Here is a 20,576-nt window from a genome sequence, read left to right as displayed (position 1 = left end):
CCAGGCAACTTGCTTGCCAGGACTGGAATCTATGACACTCATTACATAAGGACCCCCATGGAAGGAGTCCCAGCTGAAGTCCAGGCCGGGAGGGGTGGCACACACGTGTAATCCCAGCTACTCGGGAGGCTGAGACAGGAGAATCACTTGAACCCAGGAGTTGGAGGTTGCAGTGAGCCAAGATCGCACCACTGCACTCCAGCCTGGGCGGCAGAGAGAGACTCTGTCTCAAAAATAAATAAACAAACAAACGAACAAACAAATAAATAAATAAAAGTAAACGCCGGGTGCAGTGTCTCACGCCTGTAATCCCAGCACTTTAGGAGGCCGAGGTGGGCAGATCACTTGAGGTCAGGAGTTTGAGACCAGCCTGACCAACATGGTGAAACCCTGTCTCTACTAAAAACACAAAAACTAGCTGGGCGTAGTGGTGGTGCCTGTAATCCCAGCTACTCCAGAACTGAGAATTGCTTAAGCCCAGGAGACAGAGGTGGCAGTGAACCAAGATTGTGCCACTGCACTCCAGCCTGGGCAACGGAGCGAGACGCTGTCTCAAAAAACAAGCAGCCAGGCGTGGTGGCTCACGCCTATAACCCCAGCACTTTGGGAGGCTGAGGCGGGCGGATCACCTGAGGTGGGGAGTTTGAGACCAGCCTGACCAACATGGAGACACCCCATCTCTACTAAAAATACAAAATTATCCGGGCATGGTGGCGCATGCCCGTAATCCCTGCTACTCGGGAGGCTGAGGCAGGAGAATCACTTGAACCCGGGAGGCAGAGATTGCGGTGAGCCGAGATCGTGCCATTGCACTCTAGCCTTGGCAACAAGAGTGAAACTCTGTCTCAAAACAAACAAACAAGCAATCAAACAAACAAACGGGCATGGTGGCGCTTGTCTGTAGTCCCAGCTACTCGGGAGGCTGAGGCAGGAGAATCGCTTGAACCCAGGAGACGGAGGTTGCAGGGAGCCAAGATTGCGCCACTGTACTCGGGCCTGGTGACAGAGCGAGACTCCATCTCAGAAAAAATAAATAAATAAATAAATAAATAAATATTAAAAAGTTCATAAGGACCCAGATGGAAGAATTCTAGGTTTCAGCTCCTTTTCCTGAGAACCCAAACTCCCACCCTCCAGCCCGTTTTTTCTCAGACCAGGATGCCTAAGTCTGCAGTCCCCAGTTCTCCTGTGATCCAGGTGTCCGGATGTCCAGCCCACTGATTCCCCAGAACTTGGGTGTTACACTAGCACCAAACCTACTCCAGGACCCAGGAGTCCTTGTCCCAGATTTGAGGCCCAACAGATCTCATTCCTGCTGCTAAATAATGCCAGAAAACTACATCGCCCATGAGGATGTGAGTGTGCTGTGTCACCTCGTAAAAGCTCCCCTGTTATTGCAGTAGCTCTGAGAAATAGTTACACAATGCTCAGACAAGTTGAGGGATTGTAGAAAGAAGTCCTGCTCTTTCATTTTATTTTTATATTTATTTTTTATTTTTATTTTTTTTGAGACGAAATCTCGCTCTGTTGCCCAGGCTGGAGTGCAGTGGCGTGATCTCGGCTCACTGCAAGCTCCGCCTCCCGATTCACGCCATTCTGCCTCAGCCTCCGGAGTAGCTGGGACTACAGGCGCCCGCCACCACGCCCGGCTAATTTTGTTTTTGTATTTTTAGTAGAGACGGGGTTTCATCGTGTTAGCCAGGATAGTCTATCTCCTGACCTCGTGATCCACCTGCCTCAGCCTCCCAAAGTGCTGGGATTACAGGCATGAGCCCCCGAGCCTGGCTATTTTTATTTTTTAAATTAATTTATTTTTTTTTGAGACAGAGTCTCGCTGTACTACTCAGGCTGGAGGACAGTGGCATGATCTTGGCTCACTGCAACCTCCACCTCCCAGGTTCAAGTGATTCTCCTGCTTCAGGCCCCCGAGTAGCTGGGACTACAGATGCCCGCCACCACATCTGGCTAGTTTTTGTATTTTTAGTGGAGACGGGGTTTCACCATGTTGGCCAGGCTAGTCTAACTCCTGACCTTAGGCGATCCACCTGCCTCAGCTTCCCAAAGTGCTGGGATTACCGGCGTAAGCCATGGTGCCTGGGCTTATTTATTTGTTTATTTATTTATTTATTTTGAGACTTTTTGAGTCTTGCTCTGTCGCACAGGCTGGAGTGCAATGGCTTGATCTCAGCTCACTGCAACCTCCGCCTCCTGGGTTCAAGTGATTCTCCTGCCTCAGCCTCCCGAGTATCTGGGATTACAGGCGTGCGCCACCACACCTGGCTAATTTTTGTATTTTTGGTAGAGATGGGGTTTCACCATGTTGGCCAGGCTGGTCTCGAACTCCTGACATCAAGTGATCCGCCCGCCTCAGCATCCCAAAGTGCTGGGATTACAGGCGTGAGCCACCACTCCCGGCCAGTCTTGTCCTTTCAAAGAGCAGGGATAGTCCAGAGTCCCTGAGGACACTTTAGCAGAGTAGAAAAGTGAGGCTCGGCTGGGCATGGTGGCTCAAGCCTGTAATCCCAGCACTTTGGGAGGCCAAGGCAGGCAGGTCACGAGGTCAAGAGATGGAGACCATCCTGGCCAACATGGTGAAACCCTATCTCTACTAAAATTACAAAATTAGCTGGGTGTGGTGGCACACAACTGTAATCACAGCTACTCGGGAGGCTGAGGCAGGAGAATTGCTTGAACCCGGGAGGCAGAGGTTGGATTGAGCCAAGATCACGCCACTGCACTCCAGCCTGGGTGACAGAGCGAGACTCCATCTGAAATTAAAAAAAGAAAGAAAAGTGAGGCCCAGCGGGAAGCCAGGACCCTAGGACCACGTGAGGGGAGGTGTAAAGGAGGTTGTCCAGGGCAAGGGAGATGAAACAGATGCCATGTCTTCCCTCAAACACTCACACATGCTCATTCTCATCCTCCTCTGGAACTCTTTATTATCTCAAGTAAGAAAAATAAAAAAATAAATAAGATAAATAACCTAATAAATAAAGAGGAGATTTCATAGTAAACAGCCTCTGGCTTCAGGAAGCATAGCTGGGGCTTCGGCCCTGGGAAGGTCCCACCATGCTCAGAGGGTCCGAGGAGCCCACATCGGGGGGCTGGGGGGCCAGGATTCCGGGCGGCTCTGGGGGTGCGGGGGGCAGGCCTGGTAGTGGCAGGAAGCGAGCTGGTCCTCGGGGTGCAGGGTCCCGGTGTGGGGACTTGTTTCCCGGCAGATGCAGCGGGAGGCCATGGGCCTCGGACTGATAAACATTGTATCCGTCCTCAAGAAGCAGCTCCCGGAAGCTGCAGGCCTCAGGGTCAAAGTGGAGCTAGGGTACAAAAACAGGATCAGAGACAGGGTTCCTCTATGTTTTCCTAATGTAAGACCCAGGATCCAGGCCCCAGCCCTGCCTCCCTCAGACCCAGGGGTCCAGACCCTAGTCTCTCCTCCATCTGACCCAGGAGTCCAGGCCCCCAGCGCCTCCTTCCTTAGACCCGGGGTTCCAGGCCCCAGCCTCTCCTCCCTCAGACCCAGGGGTCCAGGCCCCAGCCCCTCCTCCCTCAGACCCAGGGGTCCAGGCCCCAGCCTCTCCTCTAGGAAACAAAACAGCAAAGGCAGGTTTTGTTTTTACCCCAGCGCTCTCCTGCAGGGACCTGCCTCCCAGTTCAGACTTCACAGAGAACATTCCAGCCCTCAGAGCCATCAATGCTCTCTAAGGCCAGGCGGGGGGTCTCCCTAGCACTCAACGTCCTGGTCACTTTACTGGCCATGGCTTCCCCGAGTGTCCCTGTGCCCAGCATGAGCCATGCACACAGGGGCCGTGTGGGCAGGAGCAGGGGTTACTGAATCACGAGACTCCCAATAACCTGAGCCTCAGGCCACTCCGGCATCCACACATCGCATGATTGAGGTCAGTGGTGCCCCGGCCTGGGCCTCAGTTTCCTGATCTTGCAAACGTTGATGACAACAACTTCAACCTCCAAAGGCTGCAGCTGGGGGCGTGCAGAGCAAATAGAATCAAGTCTGGCTCTTGGTGGGGGATGAGCAAGACACGGCACCCCAGGCTGTGAGGATGACAGATAGGAGGAGCACGGTGGGTGGTGAGGAGGGTCCTGGAAACTCACCGATCCATACAGGGCCCCATCTGGCCTCTGGCACAGGAACCTGGATGTCTTGACTCCCAAGATTTGAATAACTCCCGGCTTCAAGGCTTTCAGCTGCAGGAGACCTAAGGGGAGAAAGCGACAAGGTGCTTAGAGGACCTCTCCCACCCGGCTCTGTCCCACCACCCGGCTGTGTCCCAGCCCTGGGAGTCCAAGCCCACAGCCCCCTCCTCCCTCAGACCCAGGAGGAGTCCAGGCCAAAGCCCCCTCCTCACTCAGACCCAAGAGTCCAGGCCCCCAGCCCCTCCTCCCTCGGACCCAGGGGTCCAGATCCCCAGCCCCTCCTCCCTCAGACCCAGGAGTCCAGACCCCCAGCCCCTCCTCTCTCAGACCCAGGGGTCCAGATCCCCAGCCCCTCCTCCCTCAGACCCAGGAGTCCAGATCCCCAGCCCCTCCTCCCTCAGACCCAGGAATCCAGACCCACAGCCCCTCCTCCCTCAGACCCAGGAATCCAGACCCACAGCCCCTCCTCCCTCAGACCCATGCTCTGGCCCGCACTCACTTTCGGGGCTCTGGTCAGCAGCGCCCCCCACCGTCCCATCCTCCCTGATCTCCAGGTGGGCTTCTGTCTGCTGGGCATCATCTGTGTAGAGGTACCGCTGCCGGACTTGGCCCCCGAATTGCAGGAGAGGACTGGAGTCAGGGATGGGGTGTGCCTGGCAGGCTCCCAGCAGAAGACCAGCCAGCACAGGAACCCACAGTCCTGAGTGCTCGAACCCGGTCTCGTCCGAGTCCATCAATGGCTCAGGTCCTCAGGTGATCTCCGGGGTGTGAGCTCGGAGAAGCTGAGTGGTTTAGAATTGGTGCCAGATTCCAGTTGTCCAGGTGAGCAGATTCACAGATTGCTGCTCAGATGGCCTGAGTGCCTGGGTCCTCTTTCGGCTGGATCCTCAGCTGACAGAACACCCTTGTTTTTTGGGGATAGATGCAGAAGCTCCAGAATTTATACCCAGACAGGCCCGCCCAATCACCCTCCCTGCGCCTGAACCATGATATTTGACCCACTTGGCAGGAGCTACAGAATTCCATCGTGGCAAGGGCAGCCTGAATGGATGATGTAACCTGGGGTCCTTTCAATGGGGGGCCGGACTCCTGGGTCTAGGGGACGAGGGAGGGGAGGATCGGGTTAGCTGGGACCCAGGTGAAAGGGGCTGGGGGCCCACATTCCTGAGTCTCAGAGAGAAGGATCTGGGGTCTCGAGCCCCTGAGTCGGAGGGAGGAGGGGTGCTGGGCTCCTGGAAAAACCACCTCTTGGACCATTTATGCAGATCACACAGAAGAAGAGAAATTTCTGCGCCCCATCAGAATTTCTAAGTTTGGGGGGAGGGTGTGATCTGACACCGAGGTTCCTTGATCCTCAGCAAGGTGGCAACTGCTGTATGAAAGAAGCGACCGCAGCAGAGACACAAGTGTCCTGCCTTGGAAGCCTCTCACCTGGCTGTGGGCCAACCTCAACCTCATCTGTCCCTGCGCAGACACTCAGACCCTGGACATCCCAGCCTCCTCCTCCCTGATGCAATCCTGGTGTTTCTTTCACCAGAGAAGCCATCCCAGGCCCAGGCAGGTGCTCCTGAAATAACCTGGGGGGAGGGGTGGCTGAGAGTCCCTGACTGGAGGTGGCAGCCAAGCCAGGCCCTGGAGTGGGCACCCAGAGGGAAGACAGGTTGGCTAATTTCCTGGAGCCCCTAAGGGTGCAAGGGTAGGACTTCTATGTCTGAGGGAGGAGGGCTGGGGGTCTGGACTCCTGGGTCTGAGGAAGGAGGGGCTGAGGTCTGGATTCCTAGGTCTGAGGGAGGAGGGGCTGGGGGCCTGGACCCCTGGGTCTGAGGGAGGAGGGGCTGGGGGCCTGGACTCCTGGGTCTGAGGGAGGAGGGGCTGGGGGTCTGGACTCCTGGGTCTGAGGGAGGAGGGTCTGGGCCTGTACTTCTGGATCTGAGGGAGGAGGGGCTGGGGAACCTGGGCTCCTGGGTCTGAGGGAGGAGGGGACTTTGGTCTGGACTCCTGGGTCTGAGGGAGTAGGGGCTAGAGATCTGGACTTGTGGGTGTGAGGGAGGAGGGGCTGGAGGCCTGGACTCCTGGGTCTGAGGGAGGAGGGGCTGAAGTCTGGACTTCTGGGTCTGAGGGAAGAGGGGCTTGGGGTCTGGACTCCTGAATCTGAGGGAGGAGAGGCTGGGGGCCTGGATTCCTGGGTCTGAGGGAGGAGGGTCTAGGGGCCTGGACTGCTGGGTGTGAGCAGAAGGGTCTGGGTGCTGGGAGTCCTGAGCCTGGGGAGATGATGGTTCAACTTCTGGGAATCAAGTCAAACTCCTGAGTCCTTGACATTGATGTATCTTGAATGCAAGGGTCAGTCTGTGGGGAAGGATTACCCAGGTGCTGAGGCAAGAGACTGAAGGCACAAACTGTTTCAGTATAATAAAGAAAATAGTTAGAATAAGAATAGTTATAATACAAATTGGATATAGATGATCATCGACAGTATCAATCATTAGTGTAAACATTATTAATCATTAGCTGTTATTTTTACTCTTTGTTGTATTACTAATATAACCAGGAAACAACCAGCGGGTGTAGGGTCAGGTACTGAAGGGACATTGTGAGAAGTGACCTAGAAGGCAAGAGGTCAGCCTTCTGTCACGCCGGCATAAGGGCCGCTTGAGGGCTCCGTGGGCAAGCGGGAACGCCAGTGTCTGGGAAGGCACCCGTTACTCAGCAGTCCGCGAAAGGGAATCTCCTTTTCTTGGAGGAGTCAGGGAACACTGTGCTCCACCAGCTTCTTGTGGGAGGCTGGGTATTATCTAGGCCCGCCTGCAGTCACCCTGTGGTGCTGTGCTTCAACGCTCATGCTCCTTGTCCTCTTTCATTTTCCTCCCGTACTCCTGGTTCCTCTTTGAAGTTCGTAGTAGATAGAGGTAGAAGAAATAGTGAAAGTCTTTTTTTTTTTTTTTTGAGACGGAGTCTCGCTCTGTCGCCCAGGCTGGATGGAGTGCAGTGGCGTGATCTCGGCTCACTGCAATCTCAGCCTCCTGGGTTTACACCATTCTCCTGCCTCAGCCTCCCAAATAGCTAGGACTACAGGCGCCCGCCACCACGCGCCCGGATACTTTTTTGTACTTTTAGTAGAGACAGGGTTTCACCGTGTTAGCCAGGATGGTCTCGACCTCCTGACCTTGTGATCCTCCCGCCTCAGCCTCCCAAAGTGCTGGGATTACAGGCGTGAGCCACCGCGCCCGCCTGAAATAGTGAAAGTCTTAAAGTCTTTGATCTTTCTTATAAGTGCAGAGAAGAAAACGCTGACGTATGCTGCCTTCTCTCTCTGCTTCGGCTGCCTAAAACGGAAGGGCCCCTTGTCCCATGATCAGGTGACTTGCTTGACCTTATCAGTCACTTGGACGACTCACACTCCTTACCCTGACCTCCTTGTCTTGTATACAATAAATACCAGCGTGCCCAGCCGGTCTCTGCGTCTTGGTGGTAGTTGTCCCCGGGGCCCAGCTGTTTTCTCTTTATCTCTTTGTCTTGTGTCTTTATTTCTTACAATCTCTCCTCTCTGCACAGGGGAAGAACACCCACCCGCAAAGCCCCGTAGGGCTGGACCCTACATCAGCCTGCCCTGCTCGGGGTTGGCGATGCTGGAGGTGGGCCTTGGACCAGAGAAAATGCTTTAATTAGGTGACAAGCGGGCAGAGGCCTTTGTCTCTGGCGCCGGCAGCCACGGTCCCCGCTGACGGCATGGGAAACAGACCCTGTTCCACTCCGGTCTCCAGCCTTGGAATGGTTGCCTCGGTGCAATGTAGGTCTGGAAAGTAGCAGTTTGGCACGGGACCCTAGAATTCCCCAAAAGGAGTGACTAGGGGCTGGGATTCTGGAATTTGAGTGTCGACGGTGAGGCGGGGGGTGTGGGAGATCGGAGACCCTGGTGGGCGCGGGGGCACCTGCAGGCTGGAGGCCCTCGCGCGCTCCGGCGGCAGCCTGGCAAACAGGTTCTCTATCCCCCAGGAGGACGCGGCAGAGGGCGGACGATCGCTCCACTCGCCTGGACCAGGTGCGGGGGCCCTGCCCAGCCCCTGGGGCGTGGCCAGGCTCGAAGCACCCAGGTGTCGGGGGCCGACTCTAAGCCCTGGCACCGGAAGGGAGAGGGCGGCGGATTGGACCTCCCGGCTCCAGCATTGCAACTGGGCGCTCCGTCTCCTGGTCCACGCAATGATGCCGCGGCTGCTCAGAAGCCAGGTAGGCTGCCCCGGGTGAAGCCTTCGCGCGGGTCAATGCCGGGGCGGAGGGACAGGGCGCGGTCCCCTGCATCCCCGATCTGGGGAGCGGTGGGCCCGGGGGCCATCGCCCTAGCCCCGGGCGCTGGGGCTCGGCGCCAAGTTACGGGCGGGGCTCCACCTTCCAGCCATCCGCCCGGCCCGGGAGGACGGACGCTGCGAAACTCCCGGCCGCGCCCTCTCCTTCCTCTCCTCCCCAAGCCCTCGCTGCCAGTCCGGACAGGCTGCGCGGAGGGGAGGGCTGCCGGGCCGGATAGCCGGACGCCTGGCGTTCCAGGGGCGGCCGGATGCGGCCTGCCTTTGCGCAGGGTGCGCTCCGGCCACGCAGAGCGGACTGTGGATCTGCCACCTGCAAGCAGCTCGGGTAAGTGGGGACTGCCGGTGCCTGGGACCCAGGAACAACTCCTTCAGAGCCAGGAGGTGCACCCCCAACCTCTTCTCCAGGTCTTCCTAAGGCCCTAGAAGTCTCCGCCACCTCCCCAGCCATTACTCCTCCAGGAACCAAGATGCTCCTTCCGCTCCTAACCCTCCAGCCTCTCTTGTTTTACTTGAACTATCGTTTCCCATCACCACTTCTGTGGTCGATTTTGCGCCTCACAGACAGGTACTCCTGAGAAACAGGCTGGTGGAAGAGTCCAGTATCAGCGGACCTTACAGGAGGGGAGACTCGAGATTCCTTCAGAAAAGGTGCAGGAACCTGGACCACTTTTTTTTTTTTTTTTTTTTTTTTTTTTAAAGACAGCGTCCCTCTCTGTAGCCCAAGCTGGAGTGCAGTCAGTGGGGCTATCGCGGCTCATTGTGAGCTCCGGGGATCCTCCCGCTTTAGCATCCGGTGTAGCTGAGACCACAGACATGTGCCACCATGCCAAGCTAATTTTTTTTTCTTTGGAGATGGAGTTTCACTCTTGTTGCCCAGGCTGGAGGGTAATGGCGTGATCTCGGCTTACCGCAACCCCCGCCCCCCGGGTTCAAGCGATTCTCCTGCCTCAGCCTCCCGAGTAGCTGGGATTACAGGCATGCGCCACCATGCCCGGCTAATTTTGTATTTTAAGTAGAGACAGGGTTTCTCCATGTTGGTCAGGCTGGTCTCGAACTCCCGACCTCAGGTGATCCGCCCGCCTTGGCCTCCCAAAGTGCTGGGATTACAGGTGTGAGCCACTGCGCCCGGCCCAAGCCAAGCTAATTTTAAAATTTTTTTGTAAAAGTGCTCTGTTGCCCAGGCTGATTTTGAACTCCTAGGCTCAAGGGATCCTCCCATCTCAGCCGCCCAATATGCTGGGATTACAGGTGTGAGCCACAGTGCCCAGCCAAACCATGGCTATCTTGAAAACCACTTGTCTTCCAATCCCCATGCCCCGAAATTCCAAGGCTCTCATCCCTGAAACCTAGGACTCAGGCTCTCCCTACCTCAGCCCCAGGAGTCTAAACCTTTAACTTCCTCTTTCCCGGGGACTAAGGAGTGCTGCACCCCAGGCGCCTCCCTTCCCCCACATCCCTCCTCAGCCCCCCCTTCCTCAGTCTCCCCTCCTCAGCCTCTGTGCATTTGCTAATTCGCCTTTTCTCCCCTGCAGCCATGTGGCCCCCGAGCCATCGTCAGCTCTGCCTGGCCTTCCTGCTAGTCTGTGTCCTCTCTGTAATCTCCTTCTTCCTCCATATCTACCAAGACAGCTTTCCACATGGCCTAGGCCTGTCGATCCTGTGTCCAGACCGCCGCCTGGTGACACCCCCAGTGGCCATCTTCTGCCTGCCGGGTACTGCGATGGGCCCCAACGCCTCCTCTTCCTGTCCCCAGCACCCTGCCTCCCTTTCCGGCACCTGGACTGTCTACCCCAATGGCCGGTTTGGTAACCAGATGGGACAGTATGCCACGCTGCTGGCTCTGGCCCAGCTCAACGGCCGCCGGGCCTTTATTCTGCCCGCCATGCATGCAGCCCTGGCCCCGGTATTCCGCATCACCCTGCCCGTGCTGGCCCCAGAGGTGGACAGCCGCACGCCATGGCGGGAGCTGCAGCTTCACGACTGGATGTCGGAGGAGTACGCGGACTTGAGGGATCCTTTCCTGAAGCTCTCTGGCTTCCCTTGCTCTTGGACTTTCTTCCACCATCTCCGGGAACAGATCCGCAGAGAGTTCACCCTGCACGACCACCTTCGGGAAGAGGCGCAGAGTGTGCTGGGTCAGCTCCGCCTGGGCCGCACGGGGGACCGCCCGCGCACCTTTGTCGGCGTCCACGTGCGCCGTGGGGACTACCTGCAGGTTATGCCTCAGCGCTGGAAGGGTGTGGTGGGCGACAGCGCCTACCTCCGGCAGGCCATGGACTGGTTCCGGGCACGGCACGAAGCCCCCGTTTTTGTGGTCACCAGCAATGGCATGGAGTGGTGTAAAGAAAACATCGACACCTCCCAGGGTGATGTGACGTTTGCTGGCGATGGACAGGAGGCTACACCGTGGAAAGACTTTGCCCTGCTCACACAGTGCAACCACACCATTATGACCATTGGCACCTTCGGCTTCTGGGCTGCCTACCTGGCTGGCGGAGACACTGTGTACCTGGCCAACTTCACCCTGCCAGACTCTGAGTTCCTGAAGATCTTTAAGCCGGAGGCCGCCTTCCTGCCCGAGTGGGTGGGCATTAATGCAGACTTGTCTCCACTCTGGACATTGGCTAAGCCTTGAGAGCCAGGGAGACTTTCTGAAATCGCTTGATCTTTCTAGAGCTAGCAGTACATTGCTCCAGAGGCCTGGCATCTTCTGGAGAAGCTTGTGGTGTTCCTGAAGCAAATGGGTGCCTGTATCCAGAGCAATTCCAGTTGGGAGAGTTGGAGAGAAGGGGGACCTTTCTGGAACTGTCAGAACATTCTAGAACTAGCAAAACATCTTTTCATGATGGCTGGCAGGCAGTTCTAGAAGCCACAGTGCCCACCTGCTCTTCCCAGCCCATATCTACAGTACTTCCAGATGGCTGCTCTCAGGAATGGGGAACTCTCCCTCTGGTCTATTCTAGAAGAGGGGTTACTTCTCCCCTGGGTCCTCCAAAGACTGAAGGAACATATGATTGGTCCAGAGCAAGCATTCACCAAGTCCCCTTCTGTGTTTCTGGAGTGATTCTAGAGGGAGACTTGTTCTAGAGAGGACCAGGTTTGATGCCTGTGAAGAACCCTGCAGGGCCCTTATGGACAGGATGGTGTTCTGGAAATCCAGATAACTAAGGTGAAGAATCTTTGTAGTTTTTGCTTTTGGAGACAGGGTCTCGCTCTGTTACCCAGGCTGGAGTGCAGTGGCGTGATCTTGGCTCACTGCAACTTCCGCCCCCTGAGTTCAAGCGATTCTCCTATCTCAGCCTCCTGAGTAGCTGGGACTACAGGCACACGTCATTATGCCCGGCTAATTTTTGTATTTTTAGTAGAGATGGGGTTTCACCATGTTGGCCAGGATGGTCTCAATCTCCTGACCTTGTGATCCACCTGCCTCGGCCTCCCAAAGCGCTGGGATTACTGGCGTGAGCCACTGTGCCCGTCCCGGATAATTTTTTTTTAATTATTTATTTATTTATTTATTTTTTGAGATGGAGTCTTGCTCTGTAGCACAGGCCAGAGTGCAGTGGCACGATCTCAGCTCACTGCAAGCTCCGCCTCCCGGGTTCATGCCATTCTGCCTCAGCCTCCTGAGTAGCTGGGACTACAGGCGTCCACCACCATGCCCGGCTAATTTTTTTTGTATTTTTAGTAAAGACGGGGTTTCACCACGTTAGCCAGGATGGTCTCGATCTCCTGACCTCGTGATCCACCCGCCTCGGCCTCCCACAGTGCTGGGATTACCGGCTTGAGCCACCATGCCTGGCCCAGATAATTTTTTAAAATTTTTGTGATATTGCCCAGGCTGTTCTTGAACTCCTGGGCTCAAGCAATCCTCCCACCTCGGCCTCCCAGAATGCTGGGATTATAGACGTGAGCCAGCACACCTGGCCAAGTGAAGAATCTAATGAATGTGCAACCTAATTGTAGCATCTAATGAATGTCCCACCATTGCTGGAAAAATTGAGATGGAAAACAAACCTCTAGTTGGCCAGCGTCTTGCTCTGTTCAGTCTTTGGAAAAGCTGGGGTAGTTGGTGAGCAGAGCGGGACTCTGTCCAACCAGCCCCACAGCCCCTCAAAGAATTTGTTTTGTTTGTTTTGAGCAGACAGGCTAAAATGTGAACGTGGGGTGAGAGATCACTGCCAAAATGGTGCAGCTTCTGGAGCAGAACTGTCCAGGGATCCAGGGCCACTTTTTTTTAAGCTCATAAACTGCCAAGAGCTCCATATATTGGGTTTGAGTTCAGGTTGCCTCTCACAACGAAGGAAGTTGGTCTTTGTCTGCAGGTGGGCCGCTGAGGGTCTGGGATCTGTTTTCTGGAAGTGTGCAGGTATAAACACACCCTCTGTGCTTGTGACAAGCTGGCAGGTACTGTGCTCATTGCTAACCACTGTCTGTCCCTGAACTCCCAGAACCACTACATCTGGCTTTGGGCAGGTCTGAGATAAAAGGATCTAAAAGTATGCAGACCCTGGACCCAGCCTCAGTTCCAGGCAGGAGCACGAAGCCTGGCCAAGGTGGACAGGGTTGTCGCGATCTCAGGAGCCCCTTGCTGTTGTTTGGAGGGTGAAAGAAGAAACCTTAAACATAGTCAGCTCTGATCACACCCCCTATCTACTCATCCAGACCCCATGCCTGTAGGCTTATCAGGGAGTTACAGTTACAATTGTTACAGTACTGTTCCCAACTCAGCTGCCACGGGTGAGAGAGCAGGAGGTATGAATTAAAAGTCTACAACACCAACCCGTGTCTCTGTAGCTTTTTTGGAGCCAGAGCCACCGTGTATGTGTGTGTGTGTGTGTGTTTGTGTGTGTGTGTGTGTGTGTGTGTAAGAGAGTGGAGGAAAAGGTGGGGCACTTCTGAAGACTTCTATTTTTTTTAATTAATTTTGTTTTTTCGGAGATCGAGTCTTGCCCTGTGGCCCAGGCTGGAGTGCAGTAGCGTGATCTCGGCTCACTGCAACCTCCACCTCTCGGGTACAAGTGATTCTCATGCCTCAGCCTCCCGAGTAGCTGGGACTACAGACGTGCACCACCATGCCCAGCTAATTTTTGTATTTTTAGTAGAGACGGGGTTTCACCATGTTAGCCAGGCTGGCCTCGAACTCCTGACCTCAGACAATCTGCCCGCCTCGGCCTCCCAAAGTGCTGAGATTACAAGCGTGAGCCACCGCGCTCGGCCCTGAGGATTTTTATTACTCCTGATTGGGAGTACTGTTCCTACTTAGATCTGACAGCCGCTTGTTGCTGGACTTGTGTGAGTTGTGGTCCCTGTTTTTCTGGTGCCCTGTTTCAATCACACAGGAGAGACAGACCTTCCAGGACCCAAACGTCTGAGCCCCCAGTTGCTCACTCCTGGACCCTCAGTATTGGGCCCCAGTCCTCTCCTCCCACTGGGACCTCCGCGTAGGGAGAAGTGGCGGAGGGAGCGGATTATCATTGAACTACATTTCCCGGAAAGCTATGAGGTTGGCAGCGCTAGTCAGCTGCAGAGAAAGAGGCCCCAGGGCATTTTGGGAGTCGTAGTCTTAGGGCCAAAACGTCCACTTCGTGGCTCGACAGCCGTTTCCAAGGACCGCGGTGGGGGCGGCAGCGGCCTGGAGGTCCGGATCTAGCCCAAAGCCTGGGTCCTTGGGCAAGGAGAGGGGAGGAAGCTGAAGGCCTGAGTCCGCTCCTTGACTCTGGAAGCCAGAGCAGTCAGGAGGCTTCCTCTTCGGTAGATGCTGGGAAAGTTCTAGTCCAAAAAGGCGGCAGCCTCTGTGACGTCATGGAGCGATAGGCGGGGCCTCCCTTTGTTGCAGTCCAATCAGACAGAGTTGGGTTTCTGGGTGGGGCCGAGGAATACCCCAAGGAATATCTATAAAGGAATTCGGGCTCCTACGTGAGAAGCTCGGAGAGGGTGGTTCCAGGAGTTCCTTGTGGAGAGGGGATCGTCCGTGACTCAGACCCCCGTCGAAAAGCTCTCGATTTCACGCAACCAACCTTACCCTCGTCCCCAACAAAATCCTTGGTTTTAGCCCTGGGAAAATTAGCGTAGGTGGTCATGACCCCGGCTTCCTCTTTAAAAGCCCTCAGAACCTGGACCGGGCTCGTCAATGAACCCTAGTGTTAGAAGCCACAAATCAGGAACCGAGGTCGGGGAGCGGCTGTTTAGGGTGCATCACTGTTTAGGATGCATCGGGGTTCCATTTTCTGAGCAGAAGGGTGCGCCCTGCAAATTGGGAGCCCGTTAGTTTTGGGGAAGGGTGAACAAGGGCCCCCTGGGTCTGAAGGACCGCATGGAGTCTTGCTTAAGTGTTAGTAGGGTCCTCAGGTCTAGGAATCTGGTATGTGTTTTGGTTTTGAAGGAGTTCCGAGTTCGATAATATCCTGGTTGGGTCTGTGTTAGATGATTTATTGGTTTGGGCATTGAATCTTCAGCTTGAGGTTCAACAGGTTTTGAGGGGCTGGCGGGGGAGTGCCTCAGTGTTGCACTTAAGGGTTGGAGTTCAGGATCACGTCAATCTGGGGACTTGGAAAATTTCATAGTTTGGGATTTTGGGAAGGGGCGCATGGGGTTGGGAGATTCCAGGTCCTGAGTTTGGGGACTTACGAGTGATTCCTGCTTAATAGTTTTTCTGATCTCTCAGTTGGGATTCCGTGAGAACCCTAAATTTGGGGTCTCCTGGATTGGGGCTCAGTTTCACACTTCGGAGGCATTTGATGAAGGACATAGGTTCTCTTTATTTGGAGATTTCCTGAAGATCCTCTTTTCGAGGTTTGCGGACCCCATGGATAGGCGGCCCAGTGGGATTTCTTAAGATGGATTTTGGCTTTTCTCCGTTTAGCGTTCTCCTGCTCTCGGTTTGGGGTGAGAGCACCCTTCCTAACGGTCTTCGGGAACTGTGCGCGCCGGCTGCAATGGGGCCGCATTTTACCTTCCTGTGTGCGGCGCTGGCCCGTTGCTTGCTTCCTGCCGAGGGGTGTGTTATATGTGACCCGTCTGTCGTGCTGGCGCTAAAGGCCCTGGAGAAAGATTACCTGCCTGGCCACCTGGATGCGAAGCATCACAAAGCCATGATGGACAGAGTAGAGAACGCCGTGAAGGATTTCCAGGAGCTGCCGCTTAATGAGGATGCCTATATGGGGGTCGTTGGTGAGGGCAGGGGGGACCACGGACCCCTGGGTCCTGGGAAAGGAGGGAGATAAGACCAGGGGGAGGAAGAGGTTGTCAGCAGGGTCTCCGGGATTCGGGAATGGAGAAGGCTGAGATGCAGATTCCGAGGTTCCCCGGGGCTAGTAAATACTGTTTTCCCTATCCTTAGTAGGCAATTTTATGTAATAAAACTACAACTCCCACAAGGCAACGGGCGGCTGAGTCCTTAACCAGGCTTATCCTTGCCCAATGGCCTTATGGGTATTGTAGTTTCTAAGATTAGGCGCGCCAATGAAACAGTAAGGCTGGAATCTGGGGTTATATCTCCTCTGACAGATGAGGCCACACTGCAAAAGGGGTCCTGGAGTTTGCTGAAGGATCTGAAACGCATCACAGACAGTGATGTAAAAGGTAAATGCACCAAGGGGATGGGAGTCCAGAATCTCTCAGAGAAGCCAGCATTAGGGATGCTTGGTCTCTTGGTCAGATACTAGGCTGTGGAGCCAGACTGCCTAGATTCAAATGCCTGCTCTGCCACTTCCTAGCTGTATGGCCTCGAGCAAAGGACTTTGAAGCTCCCTTGGCTCTAAAATGCTTTCTCAGTTGTTCAGTTTAAATGTGTATTGCTGGCCAGGCACGGTAGCTCAGGCCTGTAATCCTGGCACTTTGGGAGGCTGAGGCAGGCAGATTGCTTGAGCTCAGTAGTTCAAGACCAGCCTGGCCAACATGGTGAAACCTTGTCTCTACAAAAAATACACATACATATACATATTAGCTGGGCATGGTGGTGTGTGCCTGTAGTCCTAGCTACTTGGGGGGTTGAGGCGGGAGGATTGCTTGAGGCCAGGAGTTTGAGGCTGCAGTGAGCCACGATTGCACCACTGCACTCCAGCCTGGGTGGCAGGGTAAGACCCTCCCCCATCCCCCAAAATATGCATTGCTTAGCCCAGCGGCTGGCATTATGTTAGATGGTCAATTTTAGTGCCCTTTCCTGAGAAAGCCAGGAAGTAGACTGCCAGACTCTGCAGGCAGAAGTAAACTTCCAACACCTCACACATGGGATTGGGGGTTCCTGTGTCTTCCCAGGCGATCTCTTCGTGAAGGAGCTATTTTGGATGTTGCACTTGCAAAAGGAAACCTTTGCCACCTATGTTGCTCGATTCCAAAAAGAAGGTGAGAGAAGATGGGAGTCTGTGTCCCCCAGCTCCTCTTTCCACTATCCAAGAGTCCTTGTCTCCAGACCTTTACTTCTCCAAGCCCAGTTCCTCAGCTTCTCCAACTGCCTCCTCCTTCAGACCCAAGTCTTTTCTCCCTCGAACCCAAGAGCCCAAAGCCCAGCTCTTCCCCAAACCCCCTCTTCCATCGTCTTTCATTTAGAAATCTGACTCTGTCATCTCTTTCTCGCTCTCTTTTTTTCTCTTTTGACACAGCTTACTGTCCCAACAAATGTGGTGAGTCCAGATTACAGAAGTTAACCCTCATCTTACCCTCTGAATAGTCAACCTCCCCATTCGCCTTTTTGGATCCTGGTGGTTTTGTCATTCTTTGCCTTGGAGAGGTTCCTGGGTCTCCAGTATTCTTTCTCCAACGTGGATTTCTTGGGGAGCAGGTCATATTCTACTTACATTCTTTTTTTTTTTTTTTTTTTTTTGAGACAGTCTCACCCTGTCGCCCAGGCTGGAGTGCAGTGGCACGATCACGGCTCACTGCAACCTCTGCCTCCCAGGTTCAAACTATTCTCCTGCCTCAGCCCCCTGAGTAGCTGGGATTACAGGTGTCCGCCATCACACCCAGCTAATTTTTGTATTTTTAGCAGAGATGGGGTTTCATCATGTTGGTCAGGCTAGTCTTGAACTCCTGACCTTGTGATCCGCCCGCCTGGCCTCCCAAAGTGCTGGGATTACAAGAGTAAGCCACCACAGTGGCTTTACAGTGTAAGTAAAGAGTCTACTTACACTCTTTACTGAGCCTTGTTGGAGCCCACTTCCTACTTACCTGCGTCCTGGTCCTGTCCCTTTGTCTGAACATCTAGGAATGTCATAGATGACCTGGCCCCAGCCCTTAGCCCTGACCTCTCCTTTTAGCCATGCCCCTTAGTGGGCAAGTACAAGCCTTGACGACCCTGCCCCTCCAGGTGTGATGTTGCAAACTCTGATCTGGTGCAAGAACTGCAAAAAGGAGGTTCACGCTTGTCGAAAGTCCTACGATTGCGGGGGTGAGAGAACTGGACCCAGCAGGAGGAATTGGTGCAGGTGGGGTGGGGCGAGAGAAGAGGCAGTCTAGAGAGAGCCTAGATGGGGGTGTGGGGGCAGTAGACAAGAAAAGGTAGGGTTTAGGCCAGGTACAGTGGCTCACACCTATAATCCCAGCACTTTGAGAGGCTGAGACGGGAGGATCAGGAAGCCAGGAGTTTGAGACCAGCCTGGGCAACATAGCCAGACTCCACCTCTACAAAAAAATTTAAAAATTAGCCAGGTGTGGTGTTGCGTTCCTGTAGTCCCAGCTACTTGGAAGGCTGAGGCAGGAGGATTGCTTGGACCCAGGAGTTGGAGACTGCAGTGAGCTATGATCATACCACTGCACTCCACCCCAGGCAAAAGAGTGAGACCTTGTCTAAAAAAGAAAAAAAAGAGGCCGGGCATGCCGGCTCACGCCTGTAATCCCAGCACTTTGGGAGGCCGAGGCAGGTGGATCACAAGGTCAGGAGTTCAAGACCAGCCTGGCCAAGATGGTGAAACCAGTTTTTGTACTAAAAATACAAAAAAATTAGCCAGACATGGTGGTGGGCACCTGTAATCCCAGCTACTCGGGAGGCTGAGGCAGAGAATTGCTTGAACTCGGGAGGCAAAGGCTGTAGTGAGCCAAGATCGTGCCACTGCACTCCAGCCTAGGTGACAGAGTGAGACTTCGTTTAAAAAAAAAAAAGAGAGAGAGAAAGAAAAGAAGAGAAAAGACGGGGTTACAACAAATGTAAGAGGATTAGGGGAGGGTAAAGAACCGTGAAGGAGGCCGGGCACAGTAGCTCATGCCTGTGATCCCAGCACTTTGGGATGCTGAGGCAGGCAGATCACCTGAGGTCAGGAGTTCGAGACCAGCCTGTCCAATATGGTGAAACCCTGTCTCCACTAAAAATACAAAAATTAGCCAGGCATGGTGGCAGGCGCCTGCAGTCCCAGATACTCAGGAGGCTGAGGCAAAAGAATCACTTGAACCCAGGAAGCGGAGGTTGCAGTGAGCCGAGATCGCGCCAATGCACTCCAGCCTGGGCGACAGAGCGAGACTCCATCTCAAAAACAGAAACAAAAACAAAAACAGAATCATGAAAGAGTGTCCCGTGGTCATCCCCCACCCCCAGAGCGGAATGTGGAGGTTCCTCAAATGGAAGACATGATCCTGGACTGTGAGTTAAACTGGCATCAGGCTTCCGAAGGCCTCACTGATTACAGCTTTTACAGGGTGAGGGCCTCAACTTCTGTAACCCTTGAATTCCCTAGACTACAATACTTGTGTTCTGGATCTATGGGCCTGCACCCACGATTCTCATGATCCAGGAGGGTGGTCTATTAGCTGTGGTCTCTACAGACCTCTGGGGACCCCGTGCCCTGACCAGTGACACCCTGGACACTCACCTCCCACACTGAGGCCCTGTGATCTTCTCACCCCTGTACTCCCCCAACCCCTGAATTCCTCAGGCCTCAGTGACCCCTTGAGCTTGGGTCTAGGTTTGGGGGAACAATACGGAGACCTTGGTGTCCAAGGGGAAAGAGGCCACCCTGACCAAGCCCATGGTGGGTCCAGAGGATGCAGGCAGCTATCGCTGCGAGCTGGGCTCTGTGAATTCCAGCCCAGCCACAATCATCAATTTTCACGTCACAGGTCAGTGCTGTGGGGCTGAGAGAAGTGTAGGATTCAGGGCCCAGGAAAGCTGGGGTCCGCGGCGGGGCGTGGCCTTGGCGATGGGGGCATGACTTCCTGTTGGGTGTGGTTTCGGGGCACGGGGTGTGGCTTCCTGCCGGGGGCGTGGCCTCTGGCCCCGAGGACAGGGGTTCCCTTGGGTGTGTTCAGGCTTGACACTGTTGAAGGCGTGATTATCTCTGGGATGGCCGGCTACTGGGACGGGCTTGCCTTTGCCAGGGCAGGAACTCCACGCCCTGCCAGGACTGCTCTTTACGCTTTCTCTAACAGTGTTGCCCGAAAGGATCAAGGAGGAAAAACCTTCTCCAAATATCGTAACCCCGGGGGAGGCGACCACGGAGTCGTCCATAACCCTCCAGCCTCTGAAGCCCGAGAAAATGCTGAAAAGCCGCCTTCTGGGGCTGCTGATCTGCGGCTCCCTAGCACTGATAACCGGCCTTACCTTTGCGTGAGCAACCCATTGCAGAAGGCAGGCTTGGCTTGGAGTAAGGGGCGGGGCTTCCAGGAACCCAACGCAGAAGCTGGTCTGGGGGCTACTGAGGCCTGAGAGCAGGACTTTCCTGGGGATGGACTCCGGGGGGCTTGAATAGGAGGACTTCGAAGGGCGAGGCTTAGATAATTGCTAGAATAAGGTCACAAAGGGGGAGGTTGGGAGGGGTGTCCCCCACACAATTAGTACCCAAACCGGTTCCATGATCTGCACCCCACTCCCACTCCTAGGATATTTCGTCGAAGGAAGGTGATCGATTTCATCAAGTCCTCACTGTTTGGCCTTGGCAGCGGAGCGGCCGAGCAAACCCAGGTCTCAAAAGAAAAGGCCACAGATTCGAAGCACCAATAAAGATTTATCTTATTGTCTAAGCATCTGACTCACTCCCCGGGACAGGACTGATTCTAGCCTTTGGTTCCCCGAGAGGAGAGGTCTGGGTATGGGCTCCGGCCTGAGGGAGGAAGGGCGGGAAACCGGGACTCTTGGTTCCTGGAGGGGACCAACTGACTGAGATATAATTCCAGAATCAAGGAATGGGGCAGGGC

The 20,576-nt window shown here is 54.7% G+C and overlaps 3 protein-coding genes across 12 annotated transcripts; 2 read left to right on the top strand and 1 right to left on the bottom strand.

Annotated features, from left to right (window-relative positions):
- Positions 1 to 2,915: 2,915 nt before the first annotated feature.
- Positions 2,916 to 5,277, bottom strand: FGF21 (fibroblast growth factor 21). The gene is made up of 3 exons (XM_002829519.4): positions 4,655 to 5,277; positions 4,114 to 4,217; positions 2,916 to 3,317 (listed from the first exon to the last, which is right to left on the bottom strand). Exons 1-3 carry the CDS (start codon positions 4,887 to 4,889, stop codon positions 3,027 to 3,029), a joined length of 630 nt encoding a protein of 209 aa, XP_002829565.1. The 5' UTR covers positions 4,890 to 5,277; the 3' UTR covers positions 2,916 to 3,026.
- A 1,382-nt stretch (positions 5,278 to 6,659) lies between these two features.
- Positions 6,660 to 13,235, top strand: FUT1 (fucosyltransferase 1 (H blood group)). Of its 3 annotated transcripts, XM_054538324.2 has the most exons (3): positions 6,660 to 7,942; positions 8,149 to 8,781; positions 9,989 to 13,235. In XM_054538324.2, the coding sequence occupies exons 2-3, from the start codon at positions 8,415 to 8,417 to the stop codon at positions 11,089 to 11,091; spliced, it is 1,470 nt and encodes a 489-aa protein (XP_054394299.2). In that variant the 5' UTR covers positions 6,660 to 7,942; positions 8,149 to 8,414; the 3' UTR covers positions 11,092 to 13,235.
- Positions 11,984 to 20,495, top strand: IZUMO1 (izumo sperm-oocyte fusion 1). Of its 8 annotated transcripts, none has more exons than XM_054540873.2 (10): positions 11,984 to 14,524; positions 15,319 to 15,626; positions 15,963 to 16,037; positions 16,713 to 16,799; positions 17,057 to 17,077; positions 17,761 to 17,841; positions 18,982 to 19,082; positions 19,349 to 19,502; positions 19,812 to 19,989; positions 20,262 to 20,402. In XM_054540873.2, exons 2-10 carry the CDS (start codon positions 15,392 to 15,394, stop codon positions 20,380 to 20,382), a joined length of 1,053 nt encoding a protein of 350 aa, XP_054396848.2. In that variant the 5' UTR covers positions 11,984 to 14,524; positions 15,319 to 15,391; the 3' UTR covers positions 20,383 to 20,402. The 8 variants fall into 8 exon arrangements, with proteins under 8 accessions (XP_054396848.2, XP_002829564.1, XP_054396854.1 ...); XM_002829518.3 differs by having other exon boundaries at positions 14,221 to 14,817; XM_054540879.2 differs by lacking the exon at positions 18,982 to 19,082 and having other exon boundaries at positions 14,221 to 14,817; positions 20,262 to 20,495.
- The last annotated feature ends 81 nt before the right edge of the window (positions 20,496 to 20,576 follow it).

The sequence above is a fragment of the Pongo abelii genome, chromosome 20 (genome assembly GCF_028885655.2).
Source record: "Pongo abelii isolate AG06213 chromosome 20, NHGRI_mPonAbe1-v2.0_pri, whole genome shotgun sequence".
NCBI classification, from domain to species: domain Eukaryota; kingdom Metazoa; phylum Chordata; class Mammalia; order Primates; family Hominidae; genus Pongo; species Pongo abelii.
This window is presented reverse-complemented; position numbering and strand designations above follow the sequence as displayed.